The sequence below is a fragment of the Mauremys reevesii genome, linkage group 2, assembly GCF_016161935.1.
Source record: "Mauremys reevesii isolate NIE-2019 linkage group 2, ASM1616193v1, whole genome shotgun sequence".
NCBI lineage: Eukaryota > Metazoa > Chordata > Testudines > Geoemydidae > Mauremys > Mauremys reevesii.
In genome coordinates, this window is record NC_052624.1 from 246203269 (window position 1) to 246227947 (window position 24679).

The 24679-nt window shown below is 49.4% G+C and overlaps 1 protein-coding gene across 13 annotated transcripts in view; it reads right to left on the reverse strand.

Moving 5' to 3' along the window:
• The window catches only part of TP53INP1 (tumor protein p53 inducible nuclear protein 1), a 52812-nt gene that overhangs the window by 10702 nt on the left and 17431 nt on the right, over positions 1 to 24679 (reverse strand). For 3 of the 13 annotated variants that reach the window (XM_039523349.1, XM_039523350.1, XM_039523346.1), the window contains exon 2: positions 22514 to 22627. Coding sequence is in view for 3 of the 13 variants with exons in the window: in XM_039523351.1 (XP_039379285.1) it covers positions 5457 to 5531 (75 nt within the window). In the remaining 10 variants the exon portion in view is untranslated. Of the gene's footprint in view, positions 1 to 5456; positions 5615 to 5720; positions 5933 to 6172; positions 6395 to 22513; positions 22628 to 24679 lie in introns of those variants that run through there. The other 10 variants (XM_039523348.1, XM_039523345.1, XM_039523355.1 and 7 more) reach the window with 9 other exon arrangements.

The window sequence follows — 24679 nt, forward strand, 5'->3', positions numbered from 1 at the left end:
GCTGCGCCATGGAAGCGGCCAGCAGCAGGTCCGGCTCCTAGGCAGCTCCATGATGCTCTTGCCCGCAGGTACCACCCCTCCCAGCTCCCATTGGCTGGGAACCGGCCAATGGGAGCGTGGAGCTGGTGCTCAGGGCAGGGGCAGCACACATAGTCCTTTGGCTTCCCTGCCTAGAAGCCGGACCCGCAGTGTGGTGTTGGAACAGGTAGGCACTAGCCTGTCTTAGCTGGGCAGCACCACCAACGGGACTTCTGGTGCTGACCAGAGCTGCTAAGGTCCCTGGGTTCCGAGCAAGGCGACCCAGTGCCTTACGTGCCACGACCCAGTACTGGGTTGTGACTTGAACTTTGAAAAACACTGGCCTACATGACTCGAAGTATTTGCCATGAGGTGGTATTACACTTTTTCATTGGCCCATAATATCCCGCCAACAAGCTGAACCACAGGAAGAGGCGTGATGAAGGAAAGACCCAGCAAGGCTCTCTTCACAGGGTTGCCTAAAGCCCTCCATCTGGATTCTGCCCCACATGCAAAGGTCTGCATAGCTCCTGGCCCCATCCCCACAGATCTGCAGGAATGGGAGAGAGGCAAGGGTCATCTATGCAGAGACCCTGTGCTCTAGAACCCCTGGGATCTTCTGGCCAAAGTGGCTCCAGATAAGCACTATTACTTATGACCTCCCCTGGGAACCTTTCCTCCTTCTATGTAAGTGGGGGGTGGGAGGGAGGGACAATACAGAAGAAGTGATAACAGTCTGAAGCTGTATTACCTAAGTAGTCCATGTTGCGGGGAAGGGGAGAGTATTGTAACCCTATGCACATGCCCCAGTCCTGCAGAGAGCCCTCTGCAGGGTCCCACTGATGTAGAATGTAGGTAGTTGACCCTCTCTGTATTGAGCAGAGAAGGCACACACAGAGAACACCACCATCCTTGTGCAGTTCAGGGGCTCTGCTTGAACATTAAACACATTATGTTTTCTTCTGTAATCAGGTTCACAGGTGCACTAGTGTGGTTATTAAGTGGGATCCTTTTCATAGTGATTAGTTAAATACTACTGTGTTCTGTGAGGTTCTACATAATTAATGCAAATACTGGCTGCACCACCACAATTTGAGAATAAAGTTGCTTCCTTACATTTCATGATAAGCAACATTAATTTCTCAACAGAAGACACTTCCCTAAATGTATATTTAAGAGACTATCAGTTTCAGCCTGGACTAATATATATTTGTGGTTGAAGCTGAAAAAAAAAAAACGTTAGCCATTTAACAATCAATAAATAAATAAATAAAAAAGTCCAAGTTCCTGGGATCACCACAGCGGCACATGAGATCACCTGTTGTAGTCACTATCTTTGAATCATTAACAGAGTTCAAATGATGGTGTCAAAATGCTACACTTTAACAGTAATGTTCAGGTATTTAAACTTCAGTCATTTATTTTAAGCACCTCTAGCTATATTTCCACCTGTTAAGTTAATTATTAGAATGTGTGTGTAAACACAGTGAATCACTTATACAATCTCTCCTCTCTTCCTGGAATTAGCTTAGGTTTACGACAGACTAGGTAAATTAGAGACATTTACATAAAAAGGTATGAATTTCTATATTCAGATAGCTTGTGAGAGTGAAAGATAAAACTATACTAGAGAAGGCATTCAGAACAATTGTTCAAAGCACAGCAAAACAAAGTATATAATTTCTAACTAGTAAATATTGGTTAAGGGAGATTATGTTTACAGAACATGAACTCTAAGTTTCTGTATCAATGTAGTGTAACTCTTGGACCAAAGATGCCTTTGCATTGGATACCATAAAATTAAAAGAGAGAGACCTTTGCTAGTTACTTCTGTTTATCATTGGAGTGTCTCTCCTGTTTGTTAAGCCACCTAGGTACTGGTTTACATTCTGACATTGGGATCCAATACTATTGGTACCTCTCAATTTGTTGTACTTCTGCAGCACATGGGATGTCAGAGGCTGAAAATTAAGAGTATTAATCAAGAACCATTGTAACCCTAGATAATTAAGGTGTCAATGGTTCCTATAAATATAGCTGGGGGCAGCATAAACTGGGGTTGGTGCTATTTGGTTTGCTATGCAGCTGTAAGTGTGTTTACTGGGTAGGCTATGCAGTATAATAGTGATTATAGTAGTTGACTGAGAGTTGTGTGTGAAAGGACAGCAAAATAAGGTCTAGTCAATTCTTGACTGTAAGAACTTGGTTCCTAAAAACTTTTATCCCCATGCTAAAACCACTAACAGTGTCATTGCTCAATGGTCTCTTGGCAACCACCAGGAGGCTCCAAAAAAAGCAAGTTTTAATCAAAGCTGAAAGAGGTATAGGTAACATTAGCTGTTACTGCTCAAGAAAGATCTTGGAATCATAGTGGCTAGTTCTCTGAAAACATCTATTTCATGTGCAGTAGCAGTCAAAAAAGCTAACAGAATGTTAGGAACCATTAGGAAAGGGATAGATATAACACCACTAAATAAATGGTACTCCCACACCTTGAATTCTGGTCACCCCATCTCAAAAAAGACTATTAGAATTGGAAAAGGTACAGAGAAGAGCAACAAAAATGACTAGGGTATAGAACAGTTTCCATACAAGGAGAGATTAAAGACTGGGACTGTTCATCTTGGAAAAAGAGAGGACTAAGGGGGGGGAATATGATAAAGGTCTACAAAATCATGAATGGTGTGAAGAAAGTAAGTATATATCTTGTCACATAACATAAGAACCAGAGGTCATCCAAGGAAATTAATAGGCAGCAGATTTAAAAACCAAACAAAAGGAAGTACTTCTTCACATAACGAACATTCAAGCTGTAGGACTTGTTGCCAGAGGATGTTGTGAAGGCCAAACGTATAACCGGGTTCAAAAAAGAATTAGGTAAATTCATGGAGGATAGGTTCATCAATGGGCCAAGATGACCAGGGATGCAACCCCATGCTCAGGGTGTCCCTAAGACTCTAATTTCCAAAAGCAGGGACTGGATGACAAGGGATGGATCGCTTGATAATTGTCCTGTTTTGTTCGTTCCTTCTGAAGCATCTGGCACTGGCCACTGTCAGAAGAGAGGCAACTGGGCTAGATGGACCATACTAGGTCAGACCTTTCTTATGTTCTTACTATGGCAAAGCGTTTCTCCATCCACCATAACAGCTTTCAGTGCATTGACTTGAACAAAGTGGCCACCATTTTGTAAACTTCATTTTCTACCACACAGCGTAGTTACTGCTTAGGTATTTTATCTGCAGTCAGGTTGACTGTATTGTGCTTCTTACAAATAGAGATATCTACACAGAAGAATGTCTACAAGGTAAGGTTGTCAGCCCAAATATTTACTGACCACAACACTGGTCCCACTGTAAAATTTATATCAAATCCATTGTAGTTCTAGAGAATGCAATAGCTTAACATGTATTGGGCTGAAAATATTACAAATGAAAAAACTGAAACTTCACCAGGAGTCAGTAAAAGTGATGTACGTTTTCTAGCTCCACCTTAATTTATGTACTGTTTTCAGTTTGTTCAGTTAAATATTACTTTTTAAACTTTCAGCCAAGGAAACACTAGGTGTGGAAGTTTTTAAAAATTATTGTTATTTTGAGCGGGGAAGAACAAGAGAGAAATAAAATGGATTCTTAAAGGAAAGCTTAAAATGAAACACCATTTTCATGGCAGGTCAACGATTAGGCCTAGCAGACTTTATTGTGTTCTTTGATGCATAAGGCAACAAGTATGATTCTGAATAACTCAAACTTACTGTAGGTGGCATAATAGCCTCTCTGAAACAGTTATCCAGTTTCCAAGATGTGTTTGGCATTCTGAATATTGGTGGAATATTAAAAAGGAAGGTCCTCTGAACTGCTTTCAGAGGTAGATGATACAAAGGTATATATGTAAAATGATCAACTGATCACTCTACTTCAAAATATTTGCAATTTATAAGACACCGAGCTTCTTGAGAAGCTACTGCAAGTCTGGTTTCTGGAAGTCTCCACGTTCTCTCAAAAGCAATCAAGAGAACTTGTCCATTCAGTGCCTATACTGTTATTAGAAAGGTCCAGTTGGAGTCATTGTTGTTCCTTACAAGATCAAGGACAGTGAATAGACTTATAGGAAGTGTCTAAGAAACCACAGAACTGCTTTTTGCTGAAAATATGTATGTTCCCAAAAAAGACACCTCATCCCTCACAGAAGGATTTAATAAAAATGAAGAGGTAGGCAAAATATGAAGTACTGGATTGTAGCTCTGGCTGTGTGGCCACCGAGGAGTAAGGCCTACTACCCCTTACTCACTTGCATGGCTGCATTAGCCATGTCCAGATCAGATCTCCACATGTAGCTGTGTGAGGAGCAGGCACTGCACACCTGACACTTACATGCATGCATCACCTGTGAACAACTGGGTAGTAAAGGGGGAGACAAAAGCAATGGTTCTGCCCAATATGCACTGGCCAGCAGAGCTGACAGGCTGCAGTCTATACCACAAAAAGGGAAGAACGTACTACACTTCACCATCCAAGCACCCGGGGAGCCCAGAGAAGAGTTCCACTTTAGAGGGAGAAGCTCACATGAAGCCTGTTCCTCTGGGCTGAGGCTAACAGTCCACTCCTAAGTGAGCTGAACTGTCCAAGTACACTTGCACAAGTAACCATTATGCTTTAATGGTTAATTAGCTTCCACAGCCTCTACCTCACTCAAACCTCATAATGGAGGGGTGCCAGCTGTCATGCCTGACAGAAGATTGTGATTTCAGGTGGAAAGTCCCCAGCAGGTGCAGATTAATTCTCCAGACACAAAGAGCTCGCTTTGGGGCAAACAACAACAAAGAGGAAGGTGGGACCGGGTTGCTTCTGAGTTTTTGTCCGGGTCTCTGGCCACTGGGGTCAGGCACCTTCCCTAAGGACCCAGCCCTGGGTTTGGGTGACCTGACCTGGCAATCCGTTGCCCTCTCGCCTGTGGCTGAGTCACAGCCTCTGGTTTGTTTTGATGGCGCGGAGCCCGCCCTCTTCTAGGGCGGTGCCTGCAGGATGGCTGGGTTTAGTCACACCTGACTAGCGCGCAAGCAGGCACTGCCTTGGAAGCAGGGGCTGGGGGAAGCTCCCTCCGAAACCAAGCAAATAGGCCCCGCACTGGCAGGAGAAGGCAACCCGACACCCCTCCAGCCTCTGGGCGGACCGGCTCCCCCGAACTCCTCCTCCCGGCGAGTGGGGGGGACGGACAAAAGGGTGAAACTGGGAACGCAACTACTTCAACGTCTGCGAAGAGGAAGTTCAGGGAACAAACAAACAAGCGGATCGGTGCCTGCCCCCAGCGAGGCTGGGGCTCCCACGTCCTCGGGGCAGAATTCAGCCCCGCTGCGCCCCAACTCCACGGTACGCGGAATCTCCTCGCGAGGGAGCGGAGGCGCGCGGGCAATCCGCGCAGAGTGGGGCAGCGCGTACCAGGACCTGAGCGGAGGTGGGCGCTCCTTCCCACTCGGGTGGGGAGTTCACAACGCAGCTCTCTGTCCGAGGCATTTAGGGACACCCACTGCTCCCGACGACGAGTCGCAAAGTACAGGGGCAGTGCGCATCCCCCACCCCCCAGGGGCAAAGGGACCCCCACTGTTACGCTGCTTAGGGGCGGCGTGTGCTCACACTCACTCCATAGGGAAAGACCCTCCCATAAAAACGACACAAGCCTCTATTTTCAAAGGGGCCGAGCACCTGAGAGTTCCCGTAGGCTTCAAGGGAGTTTGCGGGTGCTCAGCGCCTTGAGCAGTCAGACCATTGTCCCGATCGCCTGTAACCACGGGAGAGCTCTTCTGTTTCATAAAGTTTCTATCGAGCTAGTCTCCTGCCCAGGAGCTAGCGCTACTTTAGGAGTCTCGTGGGAGGAGGGGAGAAATACATGTCAGACCCACACATAACGGCGACACAGACCGCTCTGCTCCCTCCCGGACATAGGCAGAGCCAGGGGGGTACGTTACTGGGCGTGGGGAAAACGCTCCAGTCCGGAAACCGCAACACCCCCGCCGCCAGCCTACCCTGTAAAGGACGCAGTCTGGGCAGAGGGAACCTGAGGTGGCCGCTGTGTCCGGAGGGAGGGGGGGTGTCCGAGTCGCACTATCAAGCTGCCAGGGCCACTTCCAGACGGGATACAAATCTCCGCTACTCACCTTCCAGAGACAGGAGGGAGCGGACGGCAGTAATGGCTAGTGAGGTAGATGAGGGGAGGCAGCGATGGGCCCCGGGCTCTGCAGAACCGTTCCCGGCTCTTGTTTCCGCAACCGCCTCCGTCCGACTCGGTTCCCTGCCGAACCTTTTGTTGTTATAGAATCCAGCGAACAGCTGATCGGCCCCAGGCCCCGCCCCGGCTCCCCCTCCCGACTCCCCGGGGCCGGGCTAGGGTTCAGACCCCACCAATGTGAGCAGAGCGGGGCTCGGGGCCGCGCCGGGACAGGCTGTCACTAACGCACGTGATCCAGCCCAGAGCCACAGAGAAACTCTGCAGCTAGGAACAAGCCCAGGCAACAAAAAGAGAGAGAGAGAGCGAAAGGGGGAGCGGAAGGGAGGGAGAGAGAGACTGCAAAAAGACGAGATAAAGGAAGAAGAGGGGACGAGATGCAGAGCGAACAGATGCAGAGATGGGGAGGGGGGAAAAAGGGGAGAGAAAAGATTTGAAAGAAGTGAGGAAGCACTCAGAGTCCATGGTGATGGACCCTGAGTAAGAGCCTAAAAAGAGAGCAAAGGAAAGGGAATAAAACGCAGCTAATAAAGAGTCAGACAGATAAGGGGACACAGCATCAAGTTGCAAGTTGGTATATTATGTACAGACACTACTGCATGCATAGATACGTTATTTAGGCTGAACTTAGCTCCCTAGAGTTTGCTTTTCAAGTCTAACTTCACCACAATCAAACTGATCTGCCTGAACTTTCATTTGCAGGCTCTTTGTTTAGAATGGAGCATTTCTAGCATTTGGAACAAGGCATATGGGAGATATAATTGGACTGGACAGGAGTTTATGTGCATTTCAGTTATGAGATAGTTTCCTGAGTTGTGGGTTTGTTCCCTTTTTTTTTTTTAGCTTGTCCTATTTCCAAAATGACTTGGAAAGTGCTACATTGTTTTGGCAGAGATGTGGTGCTTTTGACAAGTTTTGGGAGTGGTGGAATTGCTTACTTATTAACAATGGTTTCCATATACTTTAAAAAGTCTGCTTGGACCACTGCAGAATTAAGTATCAGAAGGGTAGCTGTGTTTAGTCTGTATCCACAAAAACAATGAGGAATCCGGTGGCACTTTAAGACTAACAGATTTATTTGGGCATATGCTTTCTTGGGTAAAAAACCCACTTCTTCACATGCATGGAGTGAAAATTACAGATCCAGGCATGAATATACTCACACATGAAGAGAAGGGATTTACCTTACAAGTGGAGAACCAGTGTTAACAAGGCCAATTCAGTCAGGGTGGATGTGGTCCACTCCCAATAACTGATGAGGAGGGAATATCAAGAGAGGGAAAATTGCTTTTGTAGTGAGCCAGCCACTCCCAGTCCCTAGTCAAGCCCAAACTGATGGTGTTAAGTTTGCAAATGAATTGTAGCTCAGCAGTTTCTCTTTGAACAGGGGCAGCTCCAGGCCCAAGCGCGTGCTTGGGGCGGCAAGCCGCGGGGGGCGCTCTGCTGGTTGCTGGGAGGGGGACAGGCAGGCTGCCTTCAGCGGCGTGCCTGCGGGAGGTCCACCAGAGCCGCGGGACCAGCGGACCCTCCGCAGGCACGCCTGCGGGAGGTCCACCAGAGCCGCGGGACCAGCGGACCCTCCGCAGGCACGCCTGCGGGAGGTCCACCAGAGCCGCGGGACCAGCGAACCCTCCGCAGGCACGCCTGCGGGAGGTCCACCGGAGCCGCGGGACCGGCAACCGGCAGAGCGCCCCCCCCACCCCCAGCGGCATGCCGCCATGCTTGGGGCAGCGAAATGTCTAGAGCCGCCCCTGTCTTTGAAGTCTGTTTTTGAAGTTTTTTTGCTGAAGAATGGCTACTTTTAAATCTGTTATTGAGTGTCCAGGGAGATTGAAGTGTTCTACTGGCTTTTGTATGTTACCATTCCAGATGTCTTATTTGTGTCCATTTATCTTTTTACGTAGAGACTATCTGGTTTGGCCAATGTACATGGCAGAGGGGCATTGCTGGCACATGATGGCATATATCATATTAGTAGATGTGCAGGTGAATGAGCCTTTGATGGTGTAGCTGGTCTGGGTTGGGTCCTATGATGGTGTCGCTAGAGTAGATATGGGGTCAGAGAAGGCAACAGGGTTTGTTACAGGGATTGGTTCCTGAGTTAGTGTTTCTGTGGTGTGGTGTGTAGTTGCTGGTAAGTATGTGCTTCAAGGTAGTGGGGCCGTCTGTAAGTGAGTTTTGGCCTGCCTCCCAAGGCCTGTGAGAATGGGGGATCATTTTCCAGGATAAGTTGTAGATAGTTGATGATGCGCTGGAGACGTTTTAGCTGGGGGCTGTACGTGATGGCCAGTGGTGTTCTGTTATTTTCCTGGTTGGGCCTGTCCTGTAGTAGGTGACTTCGGGGTACCCGTCATTGCATATTTGTAGCTATACAATCATAACTGATTGTTGTAAGAAACAACAGTGGGGAAAAGAGGAATAGATGGGCCCAGGCTGAAAGGAATATGAGAGGAAACCACATAAGAACAGGGGAATTCAGAGTCTGGTTATAGATAGCTCAGATGCAGATGACACTAAGACTGGGGGAATGGAAAATAATGAAGAGGAGAGATTGCTTGCACCCAGCTTACCAAACAATGTGTATTTTAATACATCCAAATGTAAAGTCATACATCCAGGAACAAAGAACACAGGCGCTGCTTACAGGATGGGGGAGACTTTATTCTGGAAAAAATGAATCAAAGAGACTTGGGGACCATAGGGGATAATCAGCTGAACATGAGCTCCTTGTGAAACATTGTGGCCAAAAAGGGCTAATGTGATCTCTGGATGTATAAATGGGAATACTAAGTAGGAGTAGTAAAATTATATTACCACTGTATTTGACAGAGATGTGAATGCTACTGGAATACTGTGTCCAGTTCTGGTATTCACTATTCAACAAGGATGTTGAAAAATTGGAGAAGGTTCAGAGAAGAGCCACAAGAATGAAGAGATTGAAAAAACACATGCCTTATAATCTTGGACTGAGTTCCTTCAATCCTTCTCTAAGGGGTGACTTGATCACAGTCTACACATATCTACATATGGAACAGGGATGGGTTGGCTGGCTGGCCCAAGACACCACTACCAGTGGTGGATCTGGAGTTAGTGGGGTCCTGTGCACAGCTTCATTTTTGGCCTACCCCACCTCCCGGGGCCCAGACAAGAAAAAGAACATTCTATTATCTTCCCTCCCCCCGCCATTATTCATTCTTTTTTTCTTCATCTTCCTCCTGTATTATAAGTAATGGTAAGTAAATGAAAATAAAGTGAGGTACCTTGATTGGGGCAGGGGGTTGAAGTGCAGGAGGAGGTGCGAGCTCTGGGAGGAAGTTTGGGTGTGGGGTGCAGGCTCTGGGCTGGGGCAGGGGGTTAGGGTGTGGGAGGGGGGTGGCGCTTACCTTGGGCATGCACACACCCAGGGGCCACAGGGACATGCCGTCCGCTTCCGACAGCAAAGCAATGCGGAGAGGGGGAGCAGGGAGCCGCCTTAGCCATGCTGCTGGCATGTCTCTGCACACCCCTTGGGGGAAGGGGGTAGCGGGTCTCTGTGTACTGCCCAGGGAGGGGGCAGCACACAGAGCTGCCTCCTCCACCAGCCCCTTGCCAGGGGCATGCATAGACGTGCCAGCAGCTGGCTGCTTCCGGGAGTGGCGTGGGGCCACCGGCCACAGCATGCAGGCAGCCTGTCTGCCTAAGCCCTGCTGCACTGCCGGCCAGGACTCAGGAGCAGGTTGTCAGATATTTGTCCTGCATTTTGGGGGGCCCCCTGTTGTTTGGGGGCCCGTGCCACTGCATGGTTTGTTTCATGGTAAATCCACTCCTGACCACTACCCTTTAAAGGAGACAGACCACAGTTACAGAGCACCACTTCCACCAAGCAGCTCACATGCCACAGTTTGAGAGCCCCTTGGCTAGATAATCACAGTGGTCCCTTCTGGTTTAAAATATGTGAATCTATGCAATCAAGTCACCTGAGCTATATGAGTGTAAATGATAAGAGAATCAGGCCTTTGTTCTGAGGAGCAGGAGAGAGGAAACCACATGTGTAGGTGGAGGTCTTTTAGAAAGAAGCAGAGTCCATCTGTGGCAGCTTGCAGGGACTCCTCATTAAGCAATTTTAAGACATTCTATAAAACCTAAGGAAATTCTCAGGAAAAAAACCAGTAAGTGTAGTTAAAATTGAGCAGAGGAACAAACTATTTTTTTGAAAACACTCTAAAGTAATGTTATTGTAAAAAATACAAACCTACACTGTGGAAAACCTAGTTACCCAAAATTAAGGTTTAGTTAAAAAACCCCAAACACCTACACATTATAAAGTATGGAAATACACAGTTAAGATTATGCATATAATCTTAACTCTACCCCACACCAGTGCCTCGCTCTCATATTCCATCCTTCCTTCCTAAGTCTTTCTTCTCCTCTTATCTATTTTGTAAGTCATGGTGTATATTTAGCAAAGACTTTTCATGAAGTTTTTTGTCTTCATTTTCATAAGGGCTCTAAGAAGTCTACAACCTAGAGCTACAGACATCTCATGCTTGGAAAAAACCATTACACTTACACAGTTCGTGCGTGGACTATAGTGTGTACATCACGTATTACCAATACTCAGTATAATTCTTTGTCAGGTGACTAATCTGCTCTTTCTCTGTAGATCCTACAGTATAAGGATCTGGGTCAAAGATATTTGTCACTGTAGTTGCTAACTCTGAGGGCTTGGCTACACTTACAAGTTGCAGCGCTGGGAGTTACAGCGCTGGTCATGCAGCTGTGTAGGGCCAGCGCTGCAGTGTGGCCACACTGACAGCTACCAGCGCTGCAGTGTGGCCACACTTGCAGCACTTTCCAGCGCTGTATTGAGAGGTGCATTGTGGGCAGCTATCCCACAGAGCACCTCGTCCCATTTTGGCGCTGAGTATTGTGGGAAGGGGAAGGAAGTGTGCGGGTCATTCCGCTTCCTGTGTGCCAACACCCCGTGGTGCATCGCTTCACATCCCAGCATTCACTCTTTCCAGCAACGTTTGGCGCCATTGTGAGTGTCTTTCTGTTTTACTCTCTGTGTGAATCGCGATTTCTGTGGCAAATGGAGCCCGAGCTGCTGAGGACTGTGCTGATGAGTGTCGCCAGCACAACACGTTTGGCAGTCGAGCTATTCCTTCAGCTCCAAAGTGACAGTGAGGAGTCTGACGATGATATCGATATCGATTCTCCTGCCGCGTGTGACACTAAAGTGCTTGTGGCTTCACGGAAATGCTCAGCACCGTTGAACGCCGCTTTTGGGCTCGGGAAACAAGCACTGAGTGGTGGGATCACATCGTCATGGAAGTCTGGGATGACGAGCAGTGGCTGCAGAACTTTCGTATGAGAAAAGCCACTTTCATGGGACTGTGTGCTGAGCTCGCCCCCACTCTGCGGCGCAAGGACACAAGATTGAGAGCTGCCCTGACAGTGGAAAAGCGGGTGGCTATTGCAATCTGGAAGCTGGCAACTCCAGACAGATACCGGTCGGTCGGGAACCAGTTTGGAGTGGGAAAGTCGACCCTTGGAATCGTTTTGATGCAAGTTTGCAAGGCAATTAATCGCATCCTGCTAAGAAAGACCGTGACTCTGGGGAGCGTGCAGGACATTGTGGATGGCTTTGCACAAATGGGTTTCCCTAACTGTGGAGGGGCGATAGATGGGACGCATATTCCTATTCTGGCCCCCCCCCACCTGGCATCAGAGTACGTTAATCGTAAGGGGTATTTCTCTATGGTTCTCCAGGCGCTTGTGGATCACCGCGGGCGTTTCATTGACATTTACACAGGCTGGCCTGGAAAGGTGCATGATGCACGCATCTTTCGGAACAGTGGCCTGTTCAGGAAGATGCAGGCAGGGACTTTTTCCCAGACAGGAAGATCACAGTAGGGGACGTCGAAATGCCCATTGTGATCCTTGGAGACCCCGCTTACCCGTTACTGCCTTGGCTCATGAAACCCTATACAGGGAAGCTTGACAGGAGCAAGGACCGGTTCAACTACAGGCTGAGCCGGTGCTGAATGACTGTGGAGTGTGCTTTTGGCCGTTTAAAGGCACGCTGGCGTTCCTTGTATGGGAAGCTAGACTTGGGGGAAAGCAGCATCCCCGCGGTTATATCCGCTTGCTGTACCCTCCATAATATTTGTGAAGGGAAGGGTGAAACATTCAGTCAGGCATGGACCACCGAGGTTCAAGTCCTGGAGGCTGAATATGCACAGCCAGAGAGCAGGGCTAATAGAGAGGCCCAGCACAGGGCTTCAAGGATTAGGGATGCCTTGAGGGAAGAATTTGAGGCTGAAAGCCAACAGTAATGTTTGCTGCCTTGCATGGGAGTGAATTGCACTGTTTACACTGTTATTCTATTATCCCTAAAATGATTTGCAGTGCCTCTTTCTTTACTGGGCTAAGGTATCTTTCACTATCTGCTATAATAAAGACTGTTTTCAAAGCCAAGAATTGTTTTATTGAAAAGAAAAAAACTTCCTTGACAGACAGACACACAACATTTCATGAACACAAGAGGGCAGGGGTGTGGGTTGGTGAACTGTACAGTCACAAGTTTGCATATGTCCTGTCTGGAGTGCTGTTTAATGAATCCTATACTTCAGGGTGCATATACTGCATGGGGGTTGAGTGCAGAGGGTAAGGGTGGTGGTAGGTATCAGGGCTGGTTGGGGAACGTACAGGTGTTGGAGGCAGCTGGTGGTGGTAAGAACCTGAATGCTGGGGAAAGGTGGTTTTAGGTGACATTGGGGCACAAGGCCAAAAGATTTGGGACGGGGGTGGGGGAGTAGCACGGTAGTGCTCTGCTTGCATGGCAACAAGTGACTCGATAGAGTCCGCTTGGCGCGACAGGATGCTTAGCAGCCGCTCTGTGCTTTTCCTTTTGGCCACTGCATTTCTCTGCCGGTTCCTGCTTTCCCTCTGGCGGATCTTGCTTTCCTTCTCTCTCCACTCCTTCAATTCCTTACTCTCTCTAGCAGAGTGATGAAGAACAGTTTTCAGCATGTCCTCTTTGCTCTTTCGGGGATTTTTTCTCAAATTTTGAAGCCTTTGTGCTGTGGAACATCTGCTCAGTCCAGTAGTCAAGGTCACTGTAGAAACCCAGAAATGACAACATTTAACAGGGGCAGCATTGTATCCACTATCTCCAGACATGAATTGTTACACTGAGGGAGTTCTCACTTTAGCATTCTTTTACCACACGCATAACACGACAGAAGCCACGAAATGGTGAGTGAGGGGTGCTTATAGAGGGAGAAATGGGGCTTGATTGATAGAGGGGAGCTGGTTGCTTCGGGTAATCTGGAGTGATAGAGGGGTTGAGTGAAGATGCAGCTGCAGGGGTGATCTTCACTATCTCTTCACTAAAGAGTCTCCCAACATTTTTCACAGGAGTTAATCCTGGAAGATGTCTCCCTGCTACGAGTCACTAGGGAACAGCGGGAGGCTCTTTTAGAGCAATGTGGATTCCGCCCGGGACCCTATGCGGCTTGCCTGTGTTCAGAAATGGTCCCCCCACCACTTGCAGCACAGTGGCGCGGACGCGTCAGCGTGACTGGGACAAGGAACACAGTGGCTCTGCCTATAAACCTGCGCAGGCATATTGCCCACGCTCTGGATGAAACTTTTGCTGAGATAACTGAAGCAGATTACCGCGACGTGATAGCCCACATCAACGGGCTATTCGACATCTACTAAAGTCTGGCATGCATGCAGCCATAACCCCCCTTCCTCTCCAGAAACATTTCCACCCAGAAAATAAAAGCCGCTTACCGGTAACCCGCTCCTCTGCTTGTCCTTCTGCAACTGCTGGCTGCTGCGATTGGGTACTTTCCTCCTGGCTTGAGAAGAGCTCCTGGCTGCATGCCTCCAGGGACTCTGGGGTGTCTTCCCCCATCCCAGGAGCTTCACTCGCGGTTTCCTCCCCCCCCCCGCCGCCGCCTCCGCCTCCTCCTCTCCCCCAGCCTGCTCAGAAGTGTCCATCGTTGTCCTGGGATTGGCAGTGGGGTCACCCCCAAGTATCGCGTCCATCTCCCTGTAAAAACGGCAGGTCGTGGGGGCAGCTCCGGATCGGCGATTGCCCTCGCGGGCTTTGTAATAGGCACTCCGCAGCTCTTTAACTTTCACCCTGCATTGTAGTGCGTCCCGATCATGGCCCCTATCCAGCATGGACCTTGATACCTGCTCAAAGATATCGTAATTCCTACGGCTGGAGTGCAGCTGTGCCTGCACAGATTCCTCCCCCCAAACACTGATGAGGTCCATCAGCTCGCCATTGCTCCATGCTGGGGCTCGTTTGCCGCGTGGAGGCATGGTCACCTGGAAAGATTAACTGATTGCACTCCACACACACCTGGCTGCAGCAAACAGGAAGGAGATTTTTAAAATTCCCGGGGTATTTAAAGGGCGGGTCACCTGAGGCAAGAGCAGTAGAGTGCAAACTGATGTGCAGAGTGGCTGAACAGGAATTCTGGGATAACTCCTTATTCCCTGGAGGACAATTAAAGCGCTGGTGAGTGTCCACACCTGCTGAGCAGCGCTGAATCACCAGCGCTGCACTCCTTATACCCCTGCCGGGATGGGTTTTCAGCCAGCGCTGCAACCAGGGAGTTGCAGCGCTGGTTGTGCCCTGCAAGTGTGGACGGGATGTTGTTGCAGCGCTGGAAAGCCTCCACCAGCGCTGCAACTTGTAAGTGTAGCCAAGCCCTGAACCTGATTTTCCTCTCATTTATACTAGGGTAAACTGAAAGTAATTCCATAGACGTTAATGGAGTTACAACTGTGTAAACCCAGTTTAAATTAAAGGGGAATCAGAACCTCTGTTTCTGTTGTCACTTTTACAATTGGTGACAAGAAGTTTGAGAAAAGTGGGAAATGCTGTCCCTTGGTGTATTGCTTTTGAGTCAGGAAGTGGTAAAGTGTTCTTTCTGTGGACTGTTCAGTGCTTTGAAGAATGCAGGCATACTGGCAGTTAGTGATGTAAATTAAAAGGTGCAGTTTGGTTTAAGTTACACTGTAGTGTGTAACCACAATGGCCTCACTTCCGCCGAGAGCTCATTGTAGAATCAGGGCCTAAAAGCATTTAAACAATAAGGAATTCAACTAAGAGATATTCTTAATTTGGGGGGCAGGGGCTACCTGGAAGGAGGCAATGGTGAACAATCCAGGCCATGTTTGTAAACTTTTGAAAAAGCAGAACTGAGCACACCCAGACAGAGACATTCTTGTCACAGCACCATCTACCTTAGTCTGGCTTCTCTCTAGCTGCAACCTCAGTTTCCCCTCACTCACGCTATATCTCCTCATCTTCCCAGGAAGGACTCACTGGCTCTCCCAAGTCTCTCTCTGGCCAGTTTTATTCCTCCAAACATAAAATTTAGGCAAAATACCCCAAACCAGAAAACAGTTCCTCTACTCATTCTTTCTTTCCCCCACCCCTTGCCTCTCTCAGTTCTGAAAGGAGAATGCACTATTCCCTTCAGGACCTGCTGCAGAAGCCATGTCCTTCCTGTAGCTCCTCTCAACCCTTTACACGCTCTGACCCCTTCTTAGGTGGGTCTAATAACCAAACAGGGCTGGCTGGCTCCAGACCCCTGGTTACAGTTCCATTCAGGCACTGGTTCTCAACCAGGGTACATTTACCAAGGGGGTTATGCAAAGGTTGCAAAGGTTATGCAAAGATTGCGGATGCCCTATGGACGTCTAGAGAGGGGAATTGTTGCCCTCCTTGCTATAAGTGAGGCTTCGGAAAGAAGACCGGAAGGAAGATATCCTGGATGATATGAGAGGCCGACACCACCTTTAGGGAGGAAGGCCGGACGTGGTCACAACTGCCCTTGTCCTTGAGAGACACAGTATACCGTGGGTCTATCGTGAGCGCCTGAAGCTCGGAGACTCGTCTGGCCTATGGAAAGGCCACAAGGAAAAACTGTCTTCCAGGACAGGTATGTCAGCGAGTATGTCGTCAGTGGCTCGAATGGGCAATCATAAAACTGGTTAGAACCAGGTCGAAGACCCAGGTTTTGGCGGGGGCCAACTGGGGGGTATAAACGCTCCAAGCCCTTGAGGGACCTAGAAACCACAAGGTGTAAGAATACGGAGCGGCCACTCTCCGCTGGGTGGAAGGGAGAGATGTCTACCAAGAGTGCCCTTAATGAGGACCGCGCCAGGTGCTGCTGTTTGAGGGACCAGAGGTAGTCCAAGACGGACTGGATCGGGACCTTGGCGGGAGAAACATTGTGCGTTTCGCAGCAGCAGGAGAAACGCTTCCACTCTGCCAGATACGTTAACCGAGTGGAAGATTTCCTACCACCCAGGAGAATCCTGTAGAACCGAGGCAGAACAATGCAACTGGGATCGGTTTAGCCACGCAGCAGCCATGCTGTGAGGTGCAGGGCTTACAAGTCTGGGTGGTGAAGCTTGCCGTGATCCCGCGTTATGGGGTCTGGGCAAAGAGGCAGGGAAATAGGGTTGGCTACCGACAGGGGTAGCAACCTGGTGTACCAGTGCTGCCTGGGTTACGCTGGAGCGATCATGATCAGGTGCGCTCTGTCCCTGCGGAGTTTTGGCAGGACCCTGTGAATCAGCGGGAACGGTGGAAAGCATTAGAAAACACCTCCAAGATCGAGCCCGGGGAGAGGCCTTGGAATGAGGAGAACTTCTCTCTCTTTTCGATCTCGCGAGAGTGAAGAGGGCTATGCGGGGAAAGACCCACTTCCGAAAAACGGAATGCATAATGTCCGGAGGAAACAACCACTTGTGAGACAGGAAGGATCTGCTGAGGCGATCCGCCAGCTGAAACGCCTGGTATACAAGGCAGACTGCTCTCAGCTCTCGGACATTGATGTGTAAGGCCAGCTCTTGAGCCGACCGAAGGCCGTGAGTGCGAAACTGACCCAGGTGAGCACCCAGCCGAGAGATGGGGTGTCTGCCACGAGGGACCCCGAGGAATGAATGGAACAGCATCTCTGGATACACCAGGGAGGGCGCTGACTCCTGGTCGAGGGAGCCTAGGATGCTCAGGGGGAACGAGACGAACATGAGAATGCTATCTCTGCCCGGGTGGTACACCAAGGTGAGCCACGATTGAAGTGGACGGAAGCGAAGCCTGGCATGTTTGGAAACAAATGTGCAGACAGCCATGTGACTCAGGAAACCTAGGCAAGTGCGAGCCAAAGTTGTCGGGAAGGTCCGTAGACCTTGTACAATTGTTACCATCGCCTGCAACCGAGGCGGAGGTAAGCAGGCTCTGGCGAGACTGGAGTCCAGGATGGCCCCAATGAAATCTATTCCCTGTGTGGGAATCAGAGTGGATTATTCTATTGATAATCAGGCCTAGACACAGGAATAGGTCCGTGTCGATGCCCACATGACTGGTAACTTGGGCCCGGTGGTCCCTCTGGAAACGACGGTAGGCCCGAAACCGGGGGTACCTTCTCTGTGGAAGAGAAATGGCGACGTGAAAATACGTGCCCTTCATATCGAGGGCGGCATACCAGTCTCCGGGATCCAAGGATGGGATGACGGTCCCCATGGGTACCATGCGGAACTTATCTGCATCGTGAACTTGTTGAGTCCCGCAGATCTAGGATAGGTCTGAGACCTCCCTTCGCCTAGGGGATTAGGTTTCGTCCTTAGGTACCTCCTGTATGGCTCCAATGAAGAGGAGGGTCCGCACCTCTTACAAGAGGAATTGCTCATGATAGGGGTCCCTAAGAGGGACGAGGATGGGTAGGCTTTTGCCTCATTGGCGGTTAGAAGGACCCTAATTTTGGCTCCTTTGGGGTCCTGACTGACGCCTACGACCGCGTAAGCGACGTCTGCTGGCAAAGTCCTGGCTTTGTCTAGGTGCAGGGTAAGAGCGGTGAGGCTGGGGACGGAAGGGTCGGCGCTGAAGCACCGGCGTGTGCATGCCGAGAGAGAGCGGAAAGTGACCCTGTTGCCCTTTAGGCTTTGCAGCCTAGGGCCAGTTTTTGCAGAGAACAGGCCTTTGCCATTGAAGGGCAAGTCCTGTATAGTGTGCAGCAGCTGCGAGGGAAGGCTTGATAACTGGAGCCATGAAATGCGCCTCGTGGCAACACCCGAGGCCAGAGTCGTGGCAGCGGAGTCAGCTGCATCCAACGAGGCCTGGAGGGAAGCTCTCGCTAGCGACTTCCTTTGTTCCAGGAGGGCATCGAACTCTTGACGGGAGTTCTGACGAACCGACTCTGTAAATTTGCCCACCGCCGCCCATAGTAGCGGCTAAGCAGGGCTTGCTAGTTTGCTACACAAAGTTGCAGGGCTCCCGCCGAGTACATCTTACGGCCCAGTAAGACCCTTCGGCTAGCCTCCTTGGCTTTACGGGCTGGTACCTGCTGGCCATGGCGTTCCATCCGCTTGAGGGACTGGACGACAAGGGGGGGGGGGAGATAGATGTACCTATAGGTACTCGTACCCCCTGGATGATACCATGTACTTGCGTTCCGATCAGAGGAGGGCCCGAGGAGTATGTTCCTGCCCCCGCCTCATCTGGGGAGGAGGCAGAAGAAAGGCCAGGGACAAGCGGGTCCTGTGTGGGCTCACGCTCCTGGACGACCTCCTGACCCGGTGGGATCTGGGAGCCCGGTGGCTGAACCGGGGCTTGCTCCGTACTGGTCGGAGGGGGACGGCTAATTGTCGCCTCTGGCACCCAGAGCTCCGATGGAACGGAGCGAGATGGGAGCACCGGTATGCCTCTGGCGTGGTAGTACACCCAAGGTGACTAGAAGGACCACTGATAGGTCTCCTGGAAGACTCTGGAGGGCACATCGGAAAACAGAGTACTGTGCATATGAAGTGTCCGCATGTGGCAACACTGATGCGTGGCTGGATGGCCCTGAAGGAGCTGAAGAGCCTTTGGTAGAGTCTCCTTCTCTAACTGACGTCGCTCGACGCGGCCCCGGGGATCGGTACCGGGAGACATACCGGTACCGAGAACGGGACCTGCCACCGGAGCTGTGCCGGGCAGTCGACCGAGAGCGCGAGGCTCGATGTTCAGGAATGGCTACGGGAGTCTCGGTGCCTGGGGCGGTGCCGGGAGCGGGATCGGGATCGGTGCCGAGTGTACCGGGCCAGCGAACGGGACGCCGACCGGTGCCGCGAGTACTAAAGGTACCGAAATAGAGAACGGTGCCGAGACTGCGAGCAGCGTCGGGCCCTCGATTGGTGACGGGACTGAGAACGTCTGCGGGACCGCGATCGGGAACGGTGCCGCTCTGCGGTACCGACGCAGGGTGGCATGAGTAAGACAGGCTCGCCGATAGTCAATATAACCCGCACCGGCGGTGTCGGGGGTTAAAGCAGCGCAGGCTCTGCCCTTGCCATCAACTCCCTTGCTGTGGAAATGTTTCCAGCGTGGAGGGAATAGTGAGCTCGACCACAGCTCGCACCGGGGAGCGTTCAGGTGCTGGACTCGACGGCTCTTGCGTGTCCGGAGTCTACGGTGCTGATACTGTCGGTGCCGCAGCAGGTACCGGTGCCGGGCAGTACGACGTAGTAGAGCGCTCAGGCTGCGGAGCGGGTGGCTCGGACGCAGCTTAAAAGCGAGCTCGACCACGGTCCGTACCGGGGAGCTTTCCAGCACCGGACTCGACGGCTCTTGCCTGGCCGGAGTTAATGGTGCGGATATAGTCGGTGCCGCGGCAGACATCGGTGCCAGGCGATCCGACTGAGCATAGCGCTCGGCTGCGGAGCAGGCGGTTCGGACGCAGCTTCACAGCGAGCTCTACCACGGTTCGTACCGGGGAGCCTTCCAGCACCGGACTCGACGGCTCTTGCCTGGCCAGAGATAATGGTGCGGATATTGTCGGTGCCGCGGCCGACATCGGTGCCGGGCGCTCCGACTGAGCATAGCGCTCGGCTGCGGAGCAGGCGGCTCGGACGCAGCAAGTATATTGTGTCTCTTCATCCTCCAGGAGAGGGAACCATGCCGAGTGGAGGTCAGAGCCAGCGAGGGCCAGTGCCGGGAGGCCTTGGCGGTACCGGTGATCCGGTGCCGAGGGAGCGCTCCTTGAAGACTAACCAGCGCTCGGCGCCGAGAGCGGAGGAGCAAGAGCTGCCTCCTTCAGGAGCTGCTTGAGACGAAAGTCCCGCTCCCCTTTGTTCTCGGATTAAAGGCCTCACAAATGCAGCACTTATCTGTTAGTTGAGATTCCTCGAGGCACTTAGGAGAGGATCTCTTGTCGGCATTGGCTTGTGGCCGGCCGAGCAGTGTAGAACCCTGTGGACCGGGCATCGGACCCGGCACCGGGTGAGGGGAAGGGGATAAACCCCGAACCCCTGAAAATAAATACTATACTACAAACAAATAAAGTTAACTACAACTATAAACATCTGAACTATATATACTAAACGAGAGAAACTACGAGTAGCTAGGGAAGTGGAGGTCAGCTAAGCCGCGCTCCACTGTTCCAATGGCCGTCACGAGCGGGAAGAAGGAACTGAGGGGCGGATGGGTCGGCAGGGGTATATATCCTGCGCCATAGCGGCGCCACTCCAGGGGGCGCCCAGCCGACCCACCGAGTGTTGCTAGGGTAAAAATCTTCCGAAGAGCCGTGCACGCGCGGCGCGCGCACCTAACTGGAATGCATAGGAGCAATCACTCGAAGAAGAAACTAAAATTTCATACAATTAATTTATACTGTTCTATATACTATATCAGCAGTTCTCAAACTATGGGCAAGTTCATTTTAATAGGGTTGCCAGGGCCAGTGTTAGACTTGCTGGGGCCCAGGGCAGAAAGCTGAAGCCTGAGCCCTGCCATGTGGGGCTGAAGCCAAAGCCTGACTTTTTAAGAGAGGTGAAACTTGGGGTACGCAAGACAAATCAGACTCCTGAAAGGAGTACAGTAGTCTGGAAAGGTTGAGAACCACTGCATTAAGGTGTTAGCTACTCACGTAATAATGGTGGCACTCTGAAGGCATGCACAAATAATTGAGTGTAGTTAATTAAATATGCACTTGTTACTTCAAAGAACCTCCAAGGTCAGCTGACTTGTAAGATGCAGAAGCCAGGAACAGTTGAGGACCAAAGAACTTCAAGCCCTTCAAACTGAGCAAGTCAACAACCCCTAGACTTTTTTCTTATTTTTTACTTTAAAAACAAATAAATTAAAAGCAAAAAACCCCAAAGAACCAAAATGCATTTATGCAATGTTGCATTGTGAGAGAAATAATTAAACAGAAAGGAAAATCTAAAAGTTAAGCTTAAGGGTATGTACGCTACAAGGGTTACAGCAGCACAGTTGCAGCTACACCACTCTAGCAGACACCTACTACAGTGACAGAAGTTGTTTTTTCATCGCTGTAGTAAATCCACCTGCTCAAGAGGTGGTAGCTAAGTCAACAGAAGAATTCTCCATCAACCTAGCTACTATGTCCATGAGGACAAAGGGGTTGAAGTCACCCTAACTATATCGCACAGGGCATGAAAGTTTTCACAGCCGTGAGCAACATCTCTAGGTTGACCTAAGTTTTAGGTGTGGCCCAGGCCTCAGTTCCAGGAAAGTTGGCACAGCCACATTGCACATATGGTTTATATTTAATAAAACACTAATTAACATATTACACCATTAATAGTCTGTGTTAGGCTCCAATCCTGCAATGAGTTCTGAGTAGGCAGACTTCTGCATGCATGTGAAGACTCATTGAAGTTAACGGGTGGGGGGTGCCATGTGGGTCTGGGACATTCCCACATATAGCACATTGCAGGATCAAGGCCTTAGATTGTAAACTCATTGAGACAAGGGCTGTTTTTGTTTGTATCTTGTATAGTGCTGAGTTTTATTAAAATTGGCTTTTAATAAAAACACTAATAATATAGATACAAGATTTGCAACATAAATGAATTACTGTTGTTGCTTAAGGCCAGGGTAACTTTTGACATTTCTTGATTCAGAGTGCTTGTTCCTGTAACCTTAATATTGCATCAACACTTTTTGTATGCATTTTTCCCCCTTATGGGAGCACACAAAACTTACATGTAAAAGAAAAGCTTAGAGAAACTATCACATAATAATGGCTGAAAAATGTGTTCTTGCAGCTGGTAGTGGGCTTGAAGGAGTCTGTCCAATATGTGTGACATGATTGACAGAATTTGCATAGCATTTATGGTTTGCAATGTGCCTGTGTAAACTCTGTCTGGTATTTTAGGACACACATTTCTCTAGGCTGCACTATCCCTTCCAGAATTATGAGATCAACTTTAAAAAAAATGGCCATCTGAAGGTGTGACTGGGTGGTCCACTCACCGCTCAGTGGCGCCTCCCGTATCTCATCTGGGGAATTAGCTCTGCCACCTCGTCTGATGCCGCTTCCTGCAGTTACTCAGTCCATCATTCCCCTCAGTTACGCCGTGGCCTCTCCTGCATCAAAAGTGAAGCAGTGTCCTCTTCATAGCTCAGTCCTCCAGCTAAGTCACATTAAATTCTCCCCGCTTCCAAGGTATCACAAGGCCTTTGAGGCAAACTGTCCCAAGCAGTCCACTCCCCACTCCCTGGTCTCTGCTACTTCTCTGGCGGCTGATGGGGGAACCCAGGCTTGCCCTCTACATCAGTTTCCAGTCCAGGAAACCTCAACCCAGCAGCTCTGGACTTTTACTCTCTCAGCCCTTATTGATCCCTACTCTCTCCTTGCAGCTTCCTCCTCTTTCTCCTTGTATCAGGCAGTGCAACTGCAAGTGTCCTTTTCAACTTACTCTTTATAGATCCTGTCCAGCTCCTCCCCCTAGCTGGACTTCATCTGCAGTTAGACTCTAGCACGCCATAGGTTTTCTCCAGGTGCAGCCTCAGGGTAATTGGCCTAACTTACCCCATCAGGCTTTGTGTATGGTGGACACCCCATCACAGAAAGGTTATTTTCCACCTTGTCAAATTACCCAAGAGCTATAAACTCAGTTATTTTAATAGATTACATTAACTTTCAGCTCACTGACAAGAAGTTATTAAAGAAACTTAAAAAACAAGACTCTGCTCTGCATATAGGAAAAGCAAATTAAAATATCTTTGCACTTCCAAAACACTGGTTGTGAGATGGGTAAGGGAAGGAAAGTGGTTGGTAAACAGCACATGTATTTAGATCACCACTATTAAAGAGAGGTGAGACACAAATGAAACACAAAGAGTAAGTCCCCCTAAGGGCTTGTCTGTAGAGGAAAATTACAGTCTGCTAGAACATGTGTTAATTAAGACAATGTTAACCACTCACTATAGTGAAATATTATCATGTTTAGTATTGTATGCTGAGTCACATAGGGTTAGCTATGACCAGCCAACTCAATGTTAAACATGATAGTTCTTGTCTGCATTGAGTGCCATGTTATGTTAAGTCATGTAACATAATTAACTAAGATGCATTTTAACATGATGAAATTTTCAAGTGAAGACAAGCCCTAAGAAGGTTTATATTGTTGTGTTTGAAAGCTGGCTCCAGGAAGAATTAAGAATGGCAAGTAATATATTGGAGGTCCCCAGCAAGATACTTCTTGGGGTAAAGATCTCCCATTTCCTGAGCTGCTTAGTTTCTTCCCTTAGTTTCTCTTTCCACTCCTCTCATCTCCCTAATCTTACCTTTTACTTCCTGTTTCCATCATCAGGAAAGGATGAAGACAGTGGATTTTCCTCACTCCTTTCCCCAAACCACACAATCCTTGGCAGGATGGAGACAGGCCTGAGAGCGAGGTCTTGTCCCAAAATGGGCCAGCTGACCACAAGCTGCTCTTGCTGATCAATGCTCTATTGACCCAAATCAGCAAAGTCCTTAAGCATGTGCAGAGTCCCATTGAAGTAAATGGGACTATTCATAAGTTTAACGTAAGGCATGTGCTTAGATATCTTGCTGACTTGAAGTCTATGGGCTTGAATCTGCACTCATTTAAGTCAATAGCAAAATTCCCATTGACTTCAGTGGTGCAGGATTAGGCCTTAAATCCCTGACCCAAAGCTCATTTAAGTCAGTGGGACTTTTTCCATTGACCTTAGTAGGCATTAGCAGTTGCCCATTGGCCTGGAGGTGGGCAAGAGGAATCCCACATGAATAGAGATTATAGGCTGCCCTACCAAAGTTAGTATCTCATCTGGACATTTGAACCAGAGAATAATGAAGGATAAGTGTATGTATTGAGCTCCACGTTGCTGCTCTACATCTCTCTGATATGAGGATGCTACCCAAACAGGCTGCAGAGACCTCTTGAGCCCCACTGAGATGAGCCTTAATATGTCCATGGAGATGTTTCTTGGACAAAATTAACAAGTCTTAATGCAGTTGAGAGCCACTTGGACAGGCTCTGAGAGGACATGGGTTGCCCCTTAATCCTTTCCGCAAATGTCTGAGGGCTAACCTTGTGGAAGGAAAAGAAACTTCAATCCCATGTTTGTTGTGGTTGTCCTGCAAATTGAGGTCCCTTATAAGTTGAAGAG